The sequence below is a fragment of the Laccaria bicolor genome, genomic scaffold (assembly GCF_000143565.1).
Source record: "Laccaria bicolor S238N-H82 LACBIscaffold_27 genomic scaffold, whole genome shotgun sequence".
NCBI lineage: Eukaryota > Fungi > Basidiomycota > Agaricomycetes > Agaricales > Hydnangiaceae > Laccaria > Laccaria bicolor.
Window position 1 is genome coordinate 457,515 of NW_001889898.1, and position 14,568 is coordinate 472,082.

A 14,568-nucleotide genomic window follows, 5' to 3' on the forward strand; every position below is an offset into this window, starting at 1 on the left:
CTGTATCATTAGTATACTGACATGTCACAGTATTGCGACAGGATGTCCAAATGGGCATGATTGTAATATATATATAACTGTTAGAGTTCTTTGACTATTCCTGTGAATATGAAGTCTGTCAGTAATTGTAGAATCAAGCGAAACTTACCTGGATTAACTGGTACAGTTTCACATATGTAGAATAGATCGACAAGTGAGTTTAAAAGGGTAATCCTTAGATCATGTGAGTTTTCATGTACTTCAATGTTGACAATGAGCAACTCAGAAACATTGGTACTAGGACTTTGAAAAACAAGTAGTTTGATCTTTACTAAATACTCAATATAGTCACTACTTAGTCTTGACTTCAAGGGGGTGGCAGAATGTGGAAAATGTACCAACACTCCCTATTTTTTTCTCATGGATTTGGTTGACCTCCCCCCCTCCCACTCCTACTATATAAGGTATGTTTTCCGACTTCTGATGTTTTATTGGATGTTTTTTTGTCCCACAGTCCTGGCTTGTACCTCAGCCCAACCTCAGCCCCTGCCTCTGTATCAACTGAGAACTCACAAACTTTCAAATAACAGTTGAAGATGCTCTGCATGCAAGTCTTTGCATGGAGGAACATATGTGAAAAGTGGCGAGTTTAACAAACTGTCAACACCGTATTTACATGCAAAATAATAAATTGTAAAGTAGAAAAAAGGCTCATTCAGGCAAAATTGTGTAAAGCTTAGCCATGGCGTAGAAAGCGGCTTTCCGCTTTCACCAATGAAAGCCTTGAACAAACTTCCTTCTTTCTCACAAAGTTTGTTTGGAGGAGGAAAAAAAAGGTTCCCTCGCTCCCAGAGTGATGAAGAGGCAATGCATAAGATGAAGTGTGACACGCTAAAGTTTGCTCAGACAGAACAGACGATTGGCTGATGCTCAGGCTACAAAAATAGGTCAAGTCACTATTTTTTTTCAGCCTTCAGCCAGACCCCCCCCCCTCCCAGCCAATGTTCGGGATCCACATTCTGCCACCCCCTTGCTTGACTTACTCGTGTCTCAAGATCTTAAGTCACACAATGCAGGTGGTAATGGTATGACGTATTAAGAGACCCATGTTACGCCACATGCCCTTTCATAATAGGTGAAATGGGGTTTGGATAGAGTAAAAAGGATGTACAGTAAGGTAACCCTCTCGCCGTCGTCATCGATGATGGTCAAGAGTATCGTCCCCTAATCACCATGTTAGTGGGAAAAAGGAAGTACAAAGGGGATTGCTCACGTCTGGCAACCTGCTGGTTAGTGTTTGAAAGTTAGGTTAGTTAACTGGAAAATAACCGGAAAATAACCAGACCTAACCACAACACTAACCTAACCGTGGTTAGGGTTAGTTGATTTCGAAAATGAAATAACCGGTTATTTTGCGGTTAACTAACTGTTAAATAACCGGTTATAACCAGCCCTATTATACACCTTCAAAACGCACTTGAGAACGTCGAAAACACTTAAAATTTGACTAAGTTACGGTCAAATCTCTAAAATATCACTCAAATGTGTAGACTTTCAAGGATAATTGCATAAATATGTCAATTCTTCACCGATTTTAGCGTTCTTGGGCTCGTTTTAAAGCTAGAATATGCAGAAATAATATCTATCAAGATACATATGAGCATATTTGCTTTGTTATAACCGATTCTTTATTTTTTGATCCTAACCGGTTAGTAACTGCAAATAACCGACCGCAACCAGTTAGTTGCGGTCCGGTTAGGTTATTTTAGGTTTTGGGACAAAGGCTAACTGGTCTCGGTCTCGGTTAGAGCCCCTGGGCACCCAATAACTGGACTTTCGAACACTACTGCCGGTGGAGTCTACGGTTGCAAACATGAGGCCACCGCTACACATATTATACCAGACTCGGGTTCCTTTCTGACGAATCATCAGCTGGTTACAACCAATGGAGATATACAGAACCTATGGGGTAGGGGTTGGGTGGAGGGATACCCAACAGACTCCAGATTGTCATGGGGGTGAAGTTATTCATGTCACAGATGAGGGGGGTGAAGATGGGTCCTTGAAATGTGAGAGGGTTTTTAAAGGGGGAAACACACATGTTTTCAGGTTAAATTACAACCCTCAATGCAACCCTATATCAGAAGCATAAATGATGGCGGCACAGGCCTCAAGGCCAAATTGCAAAAAAGAGTTGAAAGAGTCATAAACATAAGCATGGCCAGGGATTGAACCCAGAAGCCAACTACCATTAGACCATGCTGGCTTCCAAAGATTGTTGGTAAATCTGGGATAAGCGGTGAATTCTTGATTTCGTACTCCAATTGGTCTCATGTCCGGGCCCAGCTTGAACTGTAGTTTAAATGCCAAACAAGTCAGTGCTGAGTTTATAGGACCGGGTTCAATCGCACCTGAACAAGTATTCGACATGGTCATCAGCTAAGTTACATTTTTTTGCCGGACTTGGCCAGGCACCGGGTTGTCTTATACACCGGGTTCACCCCCCAAACAAGTCACTGCACAGAATTTATGTCCTTTTAACTGCTATTAGAGTGACATGGTCGGCAGGTAAAAGATACTGACCAACATCGTCTTCAACATTGGCTTGGCTTAGTAGTTAAGCTGGGAGGTGTACGTAGTATATGTATGTATGCCCTGGGTTCAAATCCCGAACAAGTCATAGATTCGCGTTTTGAAAAGTTTTTTACTTACTGCAGGTAAAAGATACTGACCGACCTATGTATGCTGGTTTAAATCCTAAACAAATTTTTTACTTGCTGCTATTAGAATGACATGGTCAGCAGTTAAAAGATACTGACCAACATCGTCTTCCACCGTTGGCTTGGCTTAGTGGTTAAGCTGGAGGTGTACAGAGTGTATGTATGCCTGGGTTCGAATCCCAGAAGTCACTTGCAGCGATTGCAACTCTTTCGTTTTTGTAACTCTGGCTAAAATTTACTAATCAATTCTTACTGAGCTTGCAGACCCGGGTTAGTTGTCTTACACTGGGTAAGTTACAAAGTGCCGAGCTTTCAGGCCAGGTGGATCATTGACTTGGCTCAGTGGTCAAGGTGGGAGGTGTACACATTGTATCTATGTATGCCCTGGGTTCAAATCCCTAACAAGTCATGCTGTTCATCCTAAACAGTTTTTTACTTACTACTATATTAGAGTGACATGGTCGTCAGCTAAAAGATACTGACCAACTTCCTCTTGCAGTGCTGACTTGGCTTAGTGGTTGAGCTGGGAGGTATGTATGCCCTGGGTTCAAATCCCAGAAGTCACATAGAGCAAAGATGGCCTTTTTGTAATGCTGGCTAAAATTTACTAATCCAAGGCTTGTAACATCCAAAGTCCCAAGAACGGGTAGTTGTCTTAGTTGTCTTATGCCGAGAACGGGTGACTTACAAAGTGCCGAGCTTGGACGCCCCGGTTCAAATTGCAGGCAGGTAAAAGATACTGGCCGACATTGTCTTCCAACGTTGGCTTGGCTTAGTGGTTACGCTGGGAGGGGTACATTGTGTATGTATGCCCTGGGTTCGAATCCCACAAGTCAGTTACACCTATCGCAACTCTTTTGTTAAAATTTACTAATCAATGCTGGTTTGACCGATGTTGTCTCGGATCATGTTGAAAATTTGAACTGCAAGTTCTGCCTGGTCTGCCTCTGCTTGGCTGCTAAATTAAAGGCCAAGCTGAAAACAATTCGGCTTGAAAATGCCAGCCTCGGTGATGCATTGGCTGATGAGATGTTCATAAATTCTTGTGTCCGGCCGACTTGGTGATATCCATGAACCATGACTACCATGTGGGTCTCACCAGCTGACCCTGGTAACCAGAGTTGAGGGCCCTCGGCTGACCACCAACCCAGGCGAATTCAAAATGTCTGCCGACCTTGCATAGCCTAGCTGCTAATCAGAAGTGAAGGCCCTCGGCCGATCACCAACCCAGCAACGTTCACAACTGTCAGCTGACCTTGCATAGCTTATCTTCTATCAGCTGATATACAAATACAATGTTCAAAACTGTCAGCTGACCTTGCATAGCTTAGCTATCAGCCGATATACAAATACAGGGACTTGACTTCCTGGGGCAGCTTCCTACTGATTGGTGTATGCTAAATCTATGTAGCTGGCCGACCCTTCTTTACCTTGATAGTGGGATTACATCGGCCAATTCATCAACACAGGGTTATTGGCCCTCATCAGCCCATCAGCAGGCACCATCAACTATGGCCTGTTTGTATTGTCGGGCCTCTCAGTGTTGGTGGGTGATTCCTACTAACTGCCCTGACCCATGAGTACGAAGACCAGGGCCCACAAACACGATGGCCAGCATCCACGAAAGCGACAACCAGTGCCCATGCATATGACGATGACCAGCGCCCACAAGGATGACTACCGGCGCCTATGCAAATGACGACCGGCGTCCATGAAAACGATGACCAGCAAGTGCCCACAGCACACCACCATCGACCGCCCACTCCACCAGTGTGCACCCACATCACCCCTCCCCAACAGAAGGGCACGTCACTGTGCCGATGGAAGGATGACGACACGGCTCCCTCACTGCACCACTCCCCATCTCCCTCCTTGCCCACCACTCCCTCCCCCTCTCCCTCACTGCCCACCACTCCCCCTCTCCACCACTCCCCACCACTCCCTCCCTCCCTCTGTCATTGCGCACCACTTCCTCCCTCCCTCTGTCATTGCCTGCCACCACTCCCCCCTTTCCCCTTGCCTATAACCCCTTTCCCTCCTCCTTCATTGCAGTTTTCTGCCTACAAACCCCTTTCCCCCCTCCCTCATTACCTAACACCCCTTTTCCCCCTCATTGCCTAACCACCCCTTCCCCTCCCTAATAATGGCCCACCCCCCCTCTCTCCATCTCCCTCTCTTCCCCTCACCCTCTTTCTCATTGCCTGCCTAATCCCTTCCTCCCTCCCTTATTGCCCTCCAACCCCACACCCTCTCCCCTTTTCTTTGTTTCTTTATTCAATAATCAATGTAGTAATGTAAATCTATGTAGTTGTATTCAATCAGCTGAACCTTCTTCTCATGCAAGATATAAATCAAAGATATATCTTGGTATTCTATCCTGGTTCAAAAATACTGACAAGAAAAGTTTGTGAAATATTTCTTATTGTATTTGGAAATGTTCAAAGTTCAAAGATCTCTGACTGGATAAGAAATCTTCTTCAAAATGTTTGTACTGACAAGAAGTCTTTGTGAGATATTTCTTATCATATTGGGAAATGTTTACAAGTTCAAAGATCTGACTGGACAAGAAATCTTTGTGAAATATTTCTTATTGTACTTGAAAAGGTTCAAAGGTTCAAAGATATCTGACTGGATAAGAAATCTTCTTCAAAAGGTTTGTACTGACAAGAAATCTTTGTGAGATATTTCTTATGATATTGGGAAATGTTTACAAGTTCAAATATCTTTGACTGGATAAGAAATCTTTGTGATATATTTCTTGTCATATTTGGAAATGTTTAGCTTGTGAAGAATTCTTTTAAATAAATATTTGGGAGCAAGAAATGTTTTGCAAACTAAGAAATCTTTATGAAATTTTTTGGAAATTTTTGACAGGTTAAGAAAGGTTTGAGTTTCTTTCAAGTGGTGAACATGGTAGATAGAAGGGGGGTGTTGGTGAAAACAATAGGGGAAAGCTGCTGGGGGATGCTAACTTGGATGAGTTTTAAATGGTGAACATGGCAGATAGAAGGGGGGTGTTGGTTAAAATGATGGAGGAATGCTACTGGGGGATGCTAACTCAGATGAGTTTTAAATGGTGAACATGGCAGATAGAAGGGGGGTGTTGGTGAAAAGAATGGGGGAAACCTGCTGGGCAATGCTAACTTGGTTGAGTTTCAAATAGTGAACATTGTTGATAGAAGGGGGGTGTTGGTGAAAACAATAGGAGAAAGCTGTTGAGGGATGCCAACTTGGTTGAGTTGAGAAGTGGGATGTTGATGAAAACAGACCGAAAGTGGTGAACATGACAGAGAGAAGTGGGGTGTTGGTGTAAAAAACCTTAGAGTGGTGAACATGACAGAGAGAAGTGGGGTGTTGGTGAAAACAGACTTAGAATGGTGAACATGACAAAGAGAAGTGGGGTGTTGGTGAAAACAACCTTAGAGTGGTGTGAACATGACAAAGAGAAGTGGGGTGTTGGTGAAAACAGACATAGAGTGGTGAACGTGACAGAGAAGCAGGATGTTGGTAAAAACAGACTTAGAGTGGTGAAAATGGCAGATAGAAGCAGGGTATTGGCAAGAACAAACTTAGATGACTTTTGAGGGAAAAAAAAAAGCAATGTACAAAATGATGAGAAAACTGCACCAGAAAAAACAAGTTTTTTTCTTGAAATTGGGACCTCAGATACCCCATGACACTGGTCAGATATGTTTGAGCCATGTGACAAGGCTAGAAGATTTTTCAGCAGTGACATGCTTAGAATATATCCGAGCAATGTCACACCACTGAAACATTTCTTGCCACTCTGGCACACTTCAAAAATTTCTGGCCAGTTTGACTTGGCTCAAACATTTCTTACCAGTCTGACACACTTCAAAAATTTCTTACCAGTCTGAACCCCTTCAAATATTTCTGACCACTTTCACTTGACTAGGATATTTTTGAACACAATTTATCTACCCAAACATTTTTGGTCACAATATTAAAGGTCAAACATTTTCTACCCAATCCAATATTATATTTTCTCCCACAGGCAAAAAAATAAATGGCCGCACAATGTATTAGCCTGGATACATTCTTACATTTTACAAGGCTAATAGCTTGTTCAAGGTGGGTAACTGAAGTGGCAACAAGCAGGAAAGGCCAGCCAGATGCTGACTTACATCCTGTTCAAAATCCAGAGCATGCTCTTGTCAGCAACACGCAGGAAGGGCCAGCCAGATCATGCTGACTTACTTCCTGTTCAAAATCCAGAGCATGCTCTTGTCAGCAACAAGCAGGAAAGGCCAGCCAGATGCTGACTTACATCCTGTTCAAAATTCAGAGCATGCTCTTGTCAGGAACAAGCAGGAAGGGCCAGCCAGATGCTGACTTACATCCTGTTTAAAACCCAGTGCATGCTCTTGTCAGCAACAAGCAGGAAGGGCCAGCCAGCCAGATCATGCTGACTTACATACTGTTCAAAGCCTAGAGCATGCTCTTGTCAACAACAAGCAGGAAAGGCCAGCTTCTGACTTACATTCTGTTGAAAACCCAGAGCATGCTCTTGTCAACATCTAGCTGAGACCAGCTTGATGTTGGCTTACCTCCTGTTGAAATATATTCAGTCTAAAGTTGGATAGTCAAGTTTACATACCATATGTGGAAAATAATGCAATATATTCTTAACCATGTCCCTCCACTCTCCCCTTTTTTAAAACAATTTCCAAGCTGGAAATGTAAATCTATTATTCTGGCTAATCAGTAATTTAGCTTCATATCATTACCCATGAAGCAAATACCTCATAATTGCATATTCAATTGACAGAGACAAATTATTTTTCTGCACTGTAAGAAACAGCTGTAAGATTGTATCATCTGAGAGAGTGGCTGCTGTCTTCCTCAGCAGTTCACTGCAGTCACTTGTGGGATTTTGCATGTCTGTTAAACTTCAATTAATTTGTAGACTATGAATAAATGAATTTGTTACACCTCAAAAATACACATGTCCCTTGGGGGGGTACTTTTTCTTATAGAGTTGCTGACCAAAATTCTCTTGAAACCTGGCAACTGATTCCTCTGGAGCTTTCATTGCAGCATCTTCAACATTCATTCCAGTATTAACCAGGTGTTCCATCATTTGGGCATCAAGCATGTCTGCTTTTGTGAACAAGACAATAACAGGAACTGTATGCAGAAAGAAAAGGTCACATCCCAGGAGGTTAATAATAGTTTACACACCTCTACCAGTCCCACACTCAGCAAAGAAATTCAACTCTGCCCTTGTAATTGGTCTGGCTTCATCATTGATTGGAATGCAGTACCTATACAAGATGTATTCAGATGCACTTCAATGTTATCACTCAGTCACTTACCAAATCACATGCAGATGATCCCTGATGTATTTGTAGGTTGAATGTTTTTCCACAAAGTCCTTAACTTTATCCAGCTCAGATGTTCTGCCTGCTTCAAAGCCACGTGAGTCATGAAAGACAAATTCCCTAGTACTCTCAAATATCATTTCATTCAATGTCATGCTCCCCTCTCTGCCACACCTTCAGTAAAGAGTAATAGGGACTGTAGATCCACAGTACCTGTGCAGTTGGATTGAGCTCAGACAAGTCAATCTATCCACATCAATAATGATAGATAGTGAGGTCTAGAACATGGAATACCTTATCACCCTCCTGACTGAAAATTTTCAGCTGTTCTGTTGTATTGCAAACTCGCTGGAGGATGGTTGTCTTTCCCGCATTGGCGCGGCCAATGATAAGGACGCGAAAACACCTGGTGAACTTTTGAACGACTCGTGCTTGTCTCTGTTGTGTTTCTAGATCCTCTGCTCCTTGGAATTCAGTATTAGAAAGAGACATTTGTCACCAGGATGCCTGAGATGGTGGAAGTGGTGAAGAATGAGATAAGCACTGAGTCAAGGGGGTCTTAGGATTCAAAAAATGGACCTGGGGTTGATTTTTTTTTAAAGCCTTACTACCTTGACCTACCTACCTACGTAATCAGGCATGTTTCCATATATGGTAATAGTATGATGTCATCGTCGTGATCGCTTCATTCCTCTACAGTCGCAGACAAACAAAGACAACAATTTCAGTAGCTTGGGAAGAAATGAATATTTTGACAATCTGACTTCAGAATTGAACTCAGGATGTGAAACTATGTCCAAAAACACCCCTCCAAAGTTTTTCCCACAAGGGATTGGGTTGGCCAAAATTTTTGACAATTTTTGTCGTTTTGTTGGGGTCTTCAACAGGTCTTGGGACCCCCCCCTGGCAGGCTCCCAATGCTGGTGGTCATTTAAAAATTAAGTGGCACTTGCTAAACATTGTAATTCTGATCAGAAGTTAATAATATGCATGTGTTGAAGGTGGGGAGGGGAAGGGGGTCAACAGGCCAGGGTTCATTTAGGGTCTGTGGGGGTGGGAAGACCCTGAGTTGCCATTTTAGGTGATTTAAAATCAATTTTTTCTGCAAGAACAGCTCATCAGATTTTCCCCAAACTTCAGGATCAGATACAGAATTGAAAAAGGAGTCGATTGCACTATTTTTCATAATTTTAAGGGTTCATTCAGGGTCCGGCCAATATTTTTGGGCTAAAATTTCCCATTTCATCGATTTCGAAAAATTGGCTCATGTAAATCAAAGTGTTGGGTCCTAATCTCCACGTTTCTGCAATAAAAAGTAATATTGAGGGTTGTGCAGGGTCCCCATCTCACAATCACCAAAATTGTTGTCTTTGTTTGTCCACGACTGTACCTGTGCCAGATGCCTCACAAGCCTGACAAACCCAGTTTCGTGGAACAATTTCCAACGAAATGCAATGTAGGTGATACTGGTGTATAGGTGAGTAACTTGTAACCTCAGCTGGATGGAACATATACTTACCCGTTGTGTTTCACAGCCAAGCCTCTTACATTCAACAACCCCATCCGAATGTGAGTCCACCACCACTCCACACAGGCATCCGTTCAAGGCTGGCATTTGCCTTGGAATGTGATTTCGTTTAGAACAGCCACTTTCTTCTGTGGTGGTAGTATTTACAGCTATTACAGTGTCGCTAACGTTGCAGGCGCTTGGGGTGGTCTCCAACGGCGGCCCAAGAACAGGGCACTAAATATTGTGTGAGTGCATGTTCAACTAAGTATAGATGATACTCACACTGTCCTTCTCCGAGCCCACATCGTCAATGGTGACATTTGTTGCCACGTCTGTTACCGCCGTCTCCCCACTTTCATGTAGTACTCCCTCAATCTCTATGTCGTGTTTGTCTGCCAACTTTGTGTTACGTGTCATGTTCCCCTCGCATCCCTCTTCAAACTCTGAAGTTTGTTCTTCTAGTCCAGATTCGGCGCCATTCGACTCTTGCTCATCCGAGCTGTCCTCGAGTTCTGGAGATTCCACGGCTGCATGACTGGAATATCTTAGTGAGTCACTCTTGTGCTAACAAATTGTTTTTCAGCAAATGTACCCTCTAGAAATGTTGGCAATGGTCTGAACCGGCACCCCTCGACTCCTGCTCGTCCAAGCCAAATTTATGATTAGATAAGATTAAAGAAATATTATATAAAGCTTGAATATCATTGAATTTGGACTGATCTACATGTTCTGGAGTGTATTGGCACTGCAAACCTGCAAGGTATGGCCTTCCAGGCCTGTTTTGAGATCATTTTGTAGAGGGTTCCAATTTTTTTTTCTGGGCCTGCGGCCGACCTACCTACACTGCCTGTTGTACAAAACATTGGGGACAGCTGGGAATTTTAAGCTGACACCAACATCATTACATGTGACTTCAATGTAGAATGGCTGTAGAGTGCAGGTTGGGATTGCTCTAATGGCACAGTGTCGCCAGCTTTTATGTGGTGGCCAGCTATCTCAGCCGACGTGGAGTCAGCAAGAAATGCTTGCGAAAATAAGAGGCAAAAGCTAGAATTGAACCCAAGACCTCTCGGACACAGATTTGAACTGACCACCATAACCACTACGTTATCGTTCCTTAATAAATGGTGATATCAAAGTGACTATGTTATGACAACGATCACAGGGCCTACCAACAGGGATAAATCTAATCAGAAACCCCCTTTCCGCCAGAAACCCAGGGGTCTCTCGTCGTCGGTTTGAAACCCCCCCTCCATCCTCTGTCAAATGTTGTTTGGCTATGTTTTTAGAAACCTACGTCGGAGATTGTTTGAGTACTTGCCGAGCACCTGCCGTCTGCACAACAGTAACAACATTGCCTCGTATCACCCCTCAACGCTTCAAGTCCATCCTTCCATTGTGTACGCAATGACCATGTAACCTCAATTATAATACCCACCGCTGGGGTCCTCTCCACTGACGGCCTCGTGTGGCCTCGTAGAGGATGCAGGCCATCACTCGACGCTTGCCATGCACATCAGAGTCATGGTGCAGCCTGAACACAGAAGGCCGTGCCTCTTGCTTGTGTAGTCAGTGCATTCCAACTAAGACCACAGAGGGTGACAGCCGCCCTACGTGGAGGAGACGAAATGCGGGTATGTTGCCAGGAAGGCCACACACGCTCAGCGACCAGCCTGCCCACTAGTCCCTCGCTCTTGGCATTTCAGAGTACAGTACATACCTGTAATTATAATTATCATGGGCAAATAATACACGCTCTCAGCTTGAGCACCAGTCGGGTGATGTGCTGCTACATACAAATTCACTCCCATTTCAGCAGTGAGTGAGCCGCGCGTCGGACATCAAATATCTTGATTGTTGGCTATTGACAACACCCCAGGTTTCTGCCCAACCAATTCAGAAACCACAGGGTTTCACGTGGAAAGGAGGGTTTCTGGATAGATTTATCCTACCAACAGAGGCAACGGAAACTGGACTTTGAATATTCTCGCTTCCCATCAGACCCTGAATCACTCTGGTCACACAGTGTCATTAGGGAGATCCCAACGTGGCGACGACAGTGGGATCACATCACATCAAGCCTCCCTGGGTGTGGTGCCCACATTTTTTTCCAGCTGGTCGGCAAAGGCTGGTGTCAAGCTGGAAACCAAACATGGACAACAGAAAAAAGTCAAATCTGGGGGCAATGTGTTGTACGATTGGCAGTGTACCCAACCCCCGGTCGGACTTTGGAATCCTAAGACCCCCTTGCACTGAGTGGGCACTGGGCAGTGATGCTCGCTACGTGAGTAGCGGGTTTTACCCTACAAGCCACCAAAGCTCTTGTGTGGGTAAGTTTAGCCATGTTTGGCGCCCTCTAAGTGACTCGTATGGACTCGAAGTGTTCAAACTTCAAATTGCATTGGCTGCGAGGAGCGAACCGCATAAGCGGTTCGGCGACGAGCAGCCATGCCAGCTAATATTAAACAGATCATTTCCTTCTCCAATATAATATGCTCCTCGCAGCCATTAGACGGTCACATAAATGACCAACTGCCGCAAACAATTGTGGCGGGTGAGTCGATAACGCAAATATTATTTGAATTGGTCAATACATAATCGCCGTAGCGAGCTTTGTGCCCGTAGGCGCGCTGCAGTGGTTATTTGTTTGTTTATGCTGGGTCAGCCACAGGAGTGACGTCACTGACTCACTTCTTGCCCTTCCTTCCGGCGGCGCCACTTGACGACAACAGACATTATCACATCATTCACTTGTTCATACAGCTTTATTCTCAAATGGAATTGCCAACATATACACACATCGTTGACTGGAGCTTTTCAAGTCTCAATCTGACCACGACGATCGTGAAAGCGTGCATTAACCAAACGGCGAGGGAGAGGCAAGTACAAACTCCAGGTCAACTTTCCCTGAAGTTTTGTTCCAGTCCAGGTGAATGCCCCGTCGAGTCGCCATTTGAGCTCCAGCAGTGGCGTGAGTTAGCACAGACTAGTCTCCTCGGCAGCGGGATTTTCCACGATACCACTTTCCTTCACTGAGTACGTAGAGGACTCGAATTACGGTAGCTGAAAAGCTAGAAGGTTGAAGAAGTGGCTCTGGTACTCACGGCGCAAATTCAGTTGGAAAAGCCTCATTGTCAACTTGAGTACTACATATCCGATGTAATGTGGGCTCAACTCCTCGAGGCCACGAGTCGAGTCAAGATGAGGAATTTTCATGATACTCCGATATTGAGGTTGGTCATAAGTTGGATTGACGTAAGGCTGCGTTCGGACTCAGAATGCCACATTTTGATGCGGCATTCTGGCCCATATTTAGTAGTTCAAATTATCATCACATGTTTTGCAGGTCCCGTGCAGGGGTGACAATCTGTGACGTCTCCCGTTTTGTTTGTTGATCAAGTCGTCTTTCGTCTCCATTTCCGCAATCTCTCATCGACATCACTCATCCGCATGGCCAAAGACAGCCCCGCCCACTGGACCACTGAAGATGAGGTTGTCCTCATCGACTTCTTACTGTTGCATGCCACTGCTGCTGGTGATGGCGGCAACTTCAAGATGGTTACATTCAACGCTGCTGCACCCGTCGCCGACGCGAAGCGAGTTAAGGGAGGCCCCAAAACTGCGAAGGCTTGTCAGAACAAATACAACTCGGTATGCCCTACTATTCTTCTCACCCTTAGTTGTGCTGAATTGATGTTTGTAGCTTCGTCAAATCTTTCGTGTCATCCAGGCCATTAAGAACAGGTCTGGCTGGACCTGGAATGACGACACTGGTGCTTCAATCACTCCGGAGATGGAGGATGCTTGGTCAGACTTCCTCAGGGTTCACAAGGAGGCTAAACCTTTCAAGAACCAGGGTTGGGCTCACCTCGAGAAGGTCTCGCGGCTCATGCCTGCTACTGTGAAGGGCGGCCATGTTTTCCGCCCGTCTCAGGGCATTTCCGGCATGGATCCTTTTGACGAGGATGATGACGACCTCCCACCCTTCCCTGAGAGCACGCAGGCAGTCGAGGAGATCCGTAATGAGGATGTTGGACAGCTTGAAGTCATTGCTCCACCCCCTGTATGTTTTCTTGTATATATTTTGAATGTTTATTGATTATATTATTTCTAGACCATCCCCTCCACCCCACCTCGATCTTCTCGCAAGCGTGAACGTGCTACCTCTGAGACTCCTGCCCTCACGAAGAAAGTCAAGATTACTGGCGCGGATGCGATCCAAAGTCTGACCACCTCGATCAGTCGCTTCGGTGACAACATCTGCAAAGTCTTAGCTGGCGACCCTTCCGAAAAGACACCCAAGCGTCACACCAAGGCGGTGAAGCTTGCGCAGAAGGAGAATTGGCTTCCCATGGCTGATCGTCTCATCCTGTGCAACGTCTTCGAGAAGGACATCAAGGCTGCCGATGCGTATACTGCCCTTGATGCTGAAGACGTTGAGTTCCGCCAAATGTGGATTCAGGAGAAGGTTGAGGAGGTCAAGGCGTTGAGGGCTATTGTGTAATTTTTCTATTATTGACATGTTCCTTTCTCTTCTCACATATACCTTCGTTATTATCACGTTATAATTCTTTCTTCCTTTCACATCATAATTCTTTCCTTCATTTACCGGTATAATTAACTATGGCTTTGCTCACTCAATCCCCCTTATATCTACATTCATTTAGATATTTACGCTTGTTATAATTTCATCTATTCATGTTCTGGATTAAACTCCTGATCTAAGACCTCGGGATGATCATGCAGGAACTGCTGATAGCTCTCCCACATACTTGTTGCAATCTGGTCACGAAATGCATCTGCCCTGTCTCGTTCTTCTCTTGGGATTGGTCCTTGACCAGGGTCTCCTGTTGATGCTGGTTGAGGATTGTCGTGATCAAGGTCATGAAGATATTGTTGGATATCGGTCTCGTCATGATCTACAATGAAGTTGTGCACAGCTCCCAATCCGGCAGGTATGCGCGCCTGAATATCCATGTCATATTGAGGAGCACGATTGAGTATATCCCAACGCTTT

The 14,568-nt window shown here is 44.6% G+C and overlaps 2 protein-coding genes across 2 annotated transcripts; both read left to right on the forward strand.

Annotated features, from left to right (window-relative positions):
* Positions 1 to 9,027: 9,027 nt before the first annotated feature.
* Positions 9,028 to 10,602, forward strand: LACBIDRAFT_330496 (uncharacterized protein; the record flags this gene model as incomplete). Its single annotated transcript, XM_001884700.1, has 8 exons — positions 9,028 to 9,042; positions 9,378 to 9,413; positions 9,502 to 9,518; positions 9,577 to 9,610; positions 9,636 to 9,796; positions 10,019 to 10,099; positions 10,245 to 10,311; positions 10,474 to 10,602. The coding sequence occupies 8 exons, from the start codon at positions 9,028 to 9,030 to the stop codon at positions 10,600 to 10,602; spliced, it is 540 nt and encodes a 179-aa protein (XP_001884735.1).
* Positions 10,603 to 10,830: 228 nt separating this feature from the next.
* On the forward strand, positions 10,831 to 14,055 carry LACBIDRAFT_330497 (uncharacterized protein; the record flags this gene model as incomplete). The annotated part of the gene is made up of 11 exons (XM_001884701.1): positions 10,831 to 10,951; positions 11,121 to 11,185; positions 11,314 to 11,369; positions 11,431 to 11,640; positions 11,757 to 11,835; positions 12,057 to 12,105; positions 12,159 to 12,172; positions 12,315 to 12,522; positions 12,952 to 13,202; positions 13,255 to 13,614; positions 13,666 to 14,055. 11 exons carry the CDS (start codon positions 10,831 to 10,833, stop codon positions 14,053 to 14,055), a joined length of 1,803 nt encoding a protein of 600 aa, XP_001884736.1.
* Between the last annotated feature and the right edge of the window lie 513 nt (positions 14,056 to 14,568).